Here is a 7,552-nt window from a genome sequence, read left to right on the forward strand (position 1 = left end):
AGAGGTAAAACATATTTCCAAATCAGGTTTACTAGTTGTTGGGTTTTTTTTAAAGGTTATAACATTAGTTTTAGAACCCCGATGCTCTTTCCTTTTATCCCCATTGAGGTGCAGCTTAGGGTAGAGTGTGGTACCTGTTATAAGAACATGTTTTAGGGAACAAAAATAGAAAAATCAGTATCAAATCCTTTCACAAGTAATGACTGGTAGAATTAGGCTGTAATAGTATATCCAAGTGAAAGTGCAAAGAGAAATCTATATAGAGTGTAACTTGTTTTCCTGGCTACACTTCAAATTAATGCTTCTTGCAGAGCGCACAATGCTACAGGATTTTGAATGAAAACAGATAGTCAGAACAATGGTTCTAAATTTTCTCCAAAAGATGGCACCTCCAATAGCAGGGTGCCACCTGCTGAATCATTGTCTTGCAGGAATTTAGTTGTCTTCTACTCTAAGACCAAATTGTCTTGATGCTGCTTAGTGTGTGAGTGTAAGGTCACAAAACAAGGTATGGCTTTCCATGTTAAGTGTTAATTGCTATATTTCAGCAGTGTTTCGCTTGGAAGACAAATCAGCCTCTGTCTGCTTTTTATTCCATTTAATAGTGGGGGTGGGAGACTTCTTAGGTGTATCTTCAAATACAGGGCTAGCTCAATTTTTATTGTAATTTTAAACACAGTAGTGGTTTGTCAGCAAAAGACTTCAAGAAAAACTATAGGTAAAAAAGTTAAGTGTCTGTCTTACAGCAAGAAACTTCTCAAACCTTTTATTGATTTCCTATCTCCTTTCCTTTTATTGGAAATGGAAAGTTGCCAGTTTTAATGGATTATGGTCTTGAGTGACTACTTTTAATGAAGGGATCGATAACCTATAGTCTGCAGGCTGCATCTGGCCCACAAAGTCCAGTCTGATCTGGGGGATCGGTGACAGAGCTGCGCTGCACTGCTGGGGAGCCTGCTGCTCTGTTACATCTGCACTTCCCTTTCTGAGGGGTTGGGAATCTTGCAACAAGAGTGAGTGCAAGCAACTGGCTGATGACAGGGGAGAGGGTGGGAAGGAGGTGGAGACCTCCTGCCCTCAGCCACAGCCAGGTCACAAGCTCCTGAGTACACCAGCAAAAGGCTGTTGACCCCTGTAATACATGTATAAAAACAATTTTATGGTAGGTAGTTTTGAGCCATCAAAGTTGGTTCCCAGCTGCAGTGTGAATACAGTGACAGCTAACTGTGGCTGTAAGTAGACGTCTTATTGGTTGCAGGCCTGATTTTGTTCCAGAGATCAAATCAGGTTTGACCTGGATCAAATCAGGTTTGGCACCACCATTCTCACATATTGCCCTACATAAATACTTTACTTCCAAAGTTAAAACTCAGATTCACCACTCTTAGTTCAGAAGGTAGTAGTAGATCCTAAGTTGTTGGTTTTTTTTAAGGTTAGTTCTGCAAAGACTGGCATAGTACATAGTTTTACTGACACCAGGAGTGCCATTGAAGTCAAAACGATACACTTGGGTAAATCTTTGTATTAGGGCACCAGCTGGCATAAACATACAAACTTTTTGTAGGGATCACAACTTACAAGTAGGGCTGTGGGCTCCACAAATTCAGTTCTTGAGCTGAGACTGAAAGTGGGGATATGGCCCCCAAAATTTTGAAAATGCTGGTACAGACCATGTTTAAATGATAATGTTATGGTACAATTTCAGTTTGTACCAGATTTCAACTTTGTCAAATTTTGGTACAATTTCAGTGTTGATACCAGTATCAGAATAACTGTTATTGACTTAGTAGGTTCAGCATATATTTCAGATTTCCAGTCTTTGCTGTCAGTGCACTCTCTCTCTCTCTAGACTAAACCAGCATTTAAAATTATAGTGTAAAAGAGTTCTGCGTGCCCAAGAGTCCTACAGAATACCCCTGTGTGATACTAATGCCCTGGTTCTGAATCCGTCTGACAGTTGGCTTATTATTTGGGCTTTTCACTCAGCATTGCTCAATTGATGGAAGCTACTTGCTGATCATGCCTGCTGTAATTGAAGAGCATTATTACAATCTCTATCAGATGCATACAGCGTCTCCAAATTGAAAAATACATTGGCTTCAAAGATCATCAAGTAAAAGAAAACTGATGCCTCTTAAACTACAGTGGCAGCATTGCATCTTGGAATAGCATGGTACCCCAGAAGATTAAGCACCTGAAGAGTTTGATATTACGTAGTGTGTTATATTTTTACAGGTGCCTCTGATAAATGAACTTGAATCATCAATGCACCAGCTGTACAAACAGCGAGCTTCGCGCCTTGTCCAAAGACGACAAGATGATATTAAAGATGAATCTTCGGAGTTTTCAAGCCATTCAAGTCAGTCCATCTTGAAGGTTTTTATTATTCATTAAACAACCTTGTTTACTTAGTATGGTTTAATTTTAAAAGTAAATGCTGCACAGCATGACTGATTTAAATATTTATCCTTGCCCTTGTGATGGGTAGAAGCAAATTTAGGTTAAAAGTATTCTAGTCTCTTGTTTAAATACTAATCTGCTCTAATTCTGAGACTTCATCTCTCCTTTCTGTCAGTCTTAACTACATATTTTCTTTCTTTCCTAGCATTCAGAATGTGTGAGAGTAGTTATGTTTTGACTTCAAACTGTGTCAGGATTTGTTTTGATCAAATAATTTGAAGTGTCCTTGGAATTCAGGCTACATCTGCAGTTGATTCTTGATTAGGATTATAAAGAAATTTGATCATCTGAAGAGTCTCTTAATTTTTAGACTACATTTTAGTCTGTAAACTGTAAAAGTGCTAAGTTTTGGACACTTTGAAAAAATAATTCAAAGTTAGGAAATCAGAGAATATCTGTTAAAACTTTCCTTTGTTAGCAGGTCATGGAAATTAATGTTCAAGCATTTTAACTTTTTATGAAGCATCTGTCATTGAAAAGCCAGAGAAACCATTGTTTCAAACATGGAAATCATTCTAAAAAAAACTTGTGCAATGTTGATTCATCTCTCTCTTCTTTGGAAAGCTTTAATTCTCCAGACTAGAAGATATTTATCAAAATTTCAAATAGCTGCTTTTGAACACTTTTTTTCTGTAATTATTAGATTTGGACTCCTGCCCATGAGAGGGTAGAGGTTTCCCATTTAACATAAATCATAATAAAAAAGCATTTGTTTTGAATGTAGAAAAACATGTCCTGCAGCCACCAGAAGTTCATGTGAGACCCTACTTGTTGATATCCACACGTATACCTCTTACATACCTATGTGGTCAAGGCTTAGTGAAAATTCATATACTACCTAATTAGAAAATTGCATCCTCCCATCAATCAGTAAGTCCCTTCAGAAATAATCCATGGAACATACACAAAGGCTCTGTGGTTTAAACCACCCCTCTATAGTGGGGGCAAGTATAAGCCCTCTGGAGAGTTTCATGTTAATTTTGACATTTATTATCATTTACTTCACTGATTTAAGAGCAAAATTTATGACACCTAATTAGAATAATCTGTTATTGAATTGCCTTGGGAAAAAATGTGCTCTGATGAATGTGTAGGACTTCAAGTAAATTAGTGAACTTAATCATTTTATTCCAGGGAGGAACACCGCATTAATAGGAATATGAAATATTGAACCTTACTCTACAATTCCTTTTCTCCCCATTCTCTTCTCTCTCTCTATTTTCGTTCTCACATTATTTTTAAAAAGTTGCACAGTAATGTGTTTATAACAGCAGTAGCATTTCCATCTTCTACCTAGCAGCTTAAATGCTATTTAAGACCACTCAATTTTGTGATAATTTAATGAGCATCAATATTAGAGGGAGCAGAATGAAGTGCATTGAAATCAGTTTTATATTTGATTTAACTCTGGAATTTCTTTGGCATGAGTCCACCCTCCATTGCTTCCTCTTTTAAACTAGGGAGCCACAAATTCAACCTTCTAGGTGTCTATTTTTCAACTGCCTCATAATATAACAATTTACATTAACTGGAAGGCTGTCATGAGTTTGCCTACAACACATTATTCTCTATAAGTGTAGATAAAAGTATTTTAATTCATTTTAATATCGGCTTGCAGGTAAAGCACTGATGGCACCAAATCTTGATTCTTTTGGACGAGATAGAGCACTCTATCAAGAGCAAGTAAAACGCCGAACTGCAGAAAGGGAGGCTAGAAGGTAAAGCAAGGGGTGGGGGAGGAATTGGTGCCTATTTGGTCAGCATTGACTGATTGATTTATTTTTTTAAAAAGGAAACCAGAATTTTATACAAAATATGTTAAGGTCTAAAGTTATCCCTTAAAACATCTTTAAATAGAAGATAAATATACAGAATTAACACACGTCTGTCAAATATTTGAGTTAGACTGATGCTTTTCTAGATAGAAGGAAGGATTCGGGTTGAGCAGGTCAAGCTCCATAAGTGACCATAGGTAATCATTCTATTCAGAGCTTGAACCTCTTGGATCCAGAGGCTGTCTTACTAGTAAAGTCACCACAGGCATTGGGTTCTGGCCTCTTAATTCCAGGAGCTGCTATTGTGTATTTCTGAAGAGTCGTCATTTAGGTCATCTTGTACTTCTGCTTTAAAGCAGATATTTATTTATCAGATTTATATTCTGCTCTTCTCAATGAAGGCTTGGGGTGGCCTACAATAAAAGATGAGAAACTTATGAAAGCAGGTAGAATATTTAAAATAAGATGTAAAACAAAAACTCCCCAAACGATATCCCAGTTTAGCCTTCTTTGCTAAACACATGCCCAGATAGGAACTTCTTACAATGCTTCTGGATATTTGATATAAAATATAAGCAAAAAATTGAGTATGTAGTAAAAATGCAATATATTGTTCAGCATTCTAAAATAAGAATTTAAAAATATTTAAGCTGTACAATTGCTTAAGTAAATGTGTGCATGCTTATGGTATCTCTCTCAGGTAGGAAAAAGATGTACCAGATCTTGCATAAAGGCTCTAAGTTCTGCATTTACATGTTTCAGTGGCTATATCAATCAGTGAGAATGTATCTTTCTTTACAAAATAACTTATATAGAAATGGGGAAGATGATTAAATTAGTGCTTTCCACTTAGTGATTAAAACGCCTTGATTTAAGATATCCACACTGATTGGCTCTGGTCAACTTTGTGGAAATCACTGTGTTGTCCTAAGTTACAGAAAGGTCTGGCACAGTCCTGGAGAGCTTACAAGCTGGACAGCATAAAAAGTAATGAAGGGAATACTTAAGTTAAATAACACAGATGGTTATCCTGTTTGTCACTACTTTGCTTCCAACAGAATTTTCTTCATTGCAGCCCCTCTGTTCAACTGCCTCATCTAATATGCTAGCCAAGGATGTCCACAGATATTCAGGCTTTCTGCATGAAAGCAGTCAATCAGATGGTGCTTGTTAAAGTTATTGAAATCAGCTGTAGTATGTGTGAAGGGGCCTGAAGTTTTAGTTGCCACGGTGGAGGATGAAGAAACTGTCTTTGCTATGAGTTATGTTAGATTCATAAATTATGGCTAAACTGTTACTTATACAAAACATTATAATGAATAGCTTATACCCTTAATTTCGTTGTTGCCTTACAGAGCCCGTCGAAGGCAAGCAAGAGAGCAAACTGGGAAGATAGCAGATCACCTTGAAGGCCTTTCCAGTGATGATGAAGAAACTTCAACCGATATTACTAACTTCAACCTGGAACGAGGTTAGAAAAGTTGTTCAGAATAGAGAGGACTTGAATATCTAGAAAAAATATGCAGACTTCTGCAGTATGGAATATGTTCAGATTTAGAATGACAAGATAATAAAATAGTCCAAGCATTTAATAGGCGTAGCCCTTATCAATTTTCCTCTTTTATGTATAATCTTAAAAACAGCTTTAACCAAAACCATTTGGTATAAAATCACATAGAAAATTAACGTAATTACAGTCCCATTTACAGCGACATTTTAGCCAGAATGAAATTGTTCATCTAGCAGGAAGTGAATTTAAGGGTGAACAATGGGTTTCTGTAACCCAACTTATTATATGATCTTGCCTTAACTCATTTTGATTTCTCTCCTGCAACTCAAATGTCTTTTTGCATTTCATAATGCAGTATTTTCTTGATTAGCCACAGTAGACTTTGTAGTTCTATGGAGGTTGGTAGTTAAGTTGTTGAAAACTTTTTTGTCCAAAAGCTGTTCAGAAAACTATTTTTGCTTGTGATAAAGCATAATACTATAGAGCCTGTAGAATTCTGAAGTCTTTCGTAGTTTGGTAAATGGCTGCTTGGAGAGCTTCCCTGGATTTGGCATAAATGTTTAGAAATGTAATGACATCTTTTTAGAACCGTATCATATTTGTTTGAATTCTGTAACAATTCTAGTGTCTTGTTGCATACATCTTAACTAAATGGGTGGTGTCTAGTGACTGAACTCTAATTCTTTAACTCTCTAATTTTTCATAATTTTAATTGATTAATTATGGCTTTATTAAAACTGCTGTCAGTGCAAATAGTGTTCCCAGTCATTGTAGTAGTTAAACTTATGACATGCAGTAGTTCTGTACTGTCAAATGTATACATGGGAGAACCCATGCTTACTGGAATGCTCACTTGATCAGCTCGTCAGGGATGTCTCATCACACTTGGGACATGATACCCATATAGCTGAAGTCCACTTCTACCAACTTCCAAGTGTCTGTGCCATTCAGAAAATTAGACTGTGCTACCTTACAATATCTTAATGTAAAATCTTTGACGTGATACAACAGTATACCAAATGGACACCTTAATGTCAGCGCACTGTTTAGTTTTTGTTGTTGCATTGTGTAGGTAGAGCACAGTAGAAAGGGTTAACTTTTTGTTTTCTTTTGCATTTTTGTTACTTCAAAATTAACCATATCTTCTGGTATAAGATGCATTAAGATGCATACCAAAAAGAGGTATAAAATTAAGGTATGTCAAACCTAGATAACAGAAGTAATTGAAATGAATGTATTGAAAATTAACCAAATTCAGTCAAATTAAGTATTACAAATACTTAAACTTTTCCTCTAGATCGCATTTTGAAGGAGTCCAGCAAAGTTTTTGAAGACGTATTAGAAAGCTTTTATTCAATTGACTGTATTAAGTCACAGTTCGAAGCCTGGCGTTCCAAGTACTCCTCCTCTTACAAGGATGCTTATATTGGCTTATGTTTACCAAAGCTTTTTAATCCTTTAATAAGACTGCAGCTTCTTATATGGAATCCTTTAGAGGTAAGATACTGGGTTTAAAATTATAAACAAGTTTTTAGATGTGCTGTAGTACTACGGGCTGTTGCACCATTTTCCCAAATAAAGTGAAATGCACTTCCGACATTCCTTGTATCTGAGTGCACTCTGTGCATGCTTTGGGCTTTCACTTTCTTTGGGGTGGAATGGCATGATTCTCTCACGCTCAGACTAAGCTCATCACTGTTATAGAATTTGCATTCGGCATCTGCAAAATTCTTTCCTGAGTGGCAGTAAGAGTTCAGTAACAAAACGGCCTTGAAGAAATTATTTGAAACAAAAGCATCAAAGGGAA

General features: G+C 36.4%; 1 protein-coding gene across 4 annotated transcripts in view; it reads left to right on the forward strand.

Annotated features, from left to right (window-relative positions):
* The window catches only part of PAXBP1 (PAX3 and PAX7 binding protein 1), a 40,720-nt gene that overhangs the window by 16,646 nt on the left and 16,522 nt on the right, over window positions 1-7,552 (forward strand). For all 4 annotated transcript variants that reach the window (XM_025214405.1, XM_025214406.1, XM_025214407.1 and 1 more), the window contains exons 7-10: window positions 2,236-2,359; window positions 4,079-4,178; window positions 5,591-5,706; window positions 7,043-7,242. In XM_025214405.1, coding sequence (XP_025070190.1) covers window positions 2,236-2,359; window positions 4,079-4,178; window positions 5,591-5,706; window positions 7,043-7,242 — 540 coding nt within the window. The remainder of the gene's footprint in view (window positions 1-2,235; window positions 2,360-4,078; window positions 4,179-5,590; window positions 5,707-7,042; window positions 7,243-7,552) is intronic.

This window comes from Alligator sinensis, unplaced genomic scaffold, assembly GCF_000455745.1.
Source record: "Alligator sinensis unplaced genomic scaffold, ASM45574v1 scaffold996_1, whole genome shotgun sequence".
NCBI lineage: Eukaryota > Metazoa > Chordata > Crocodylia > Alligatoridae > Alligator > Alligator sinensis.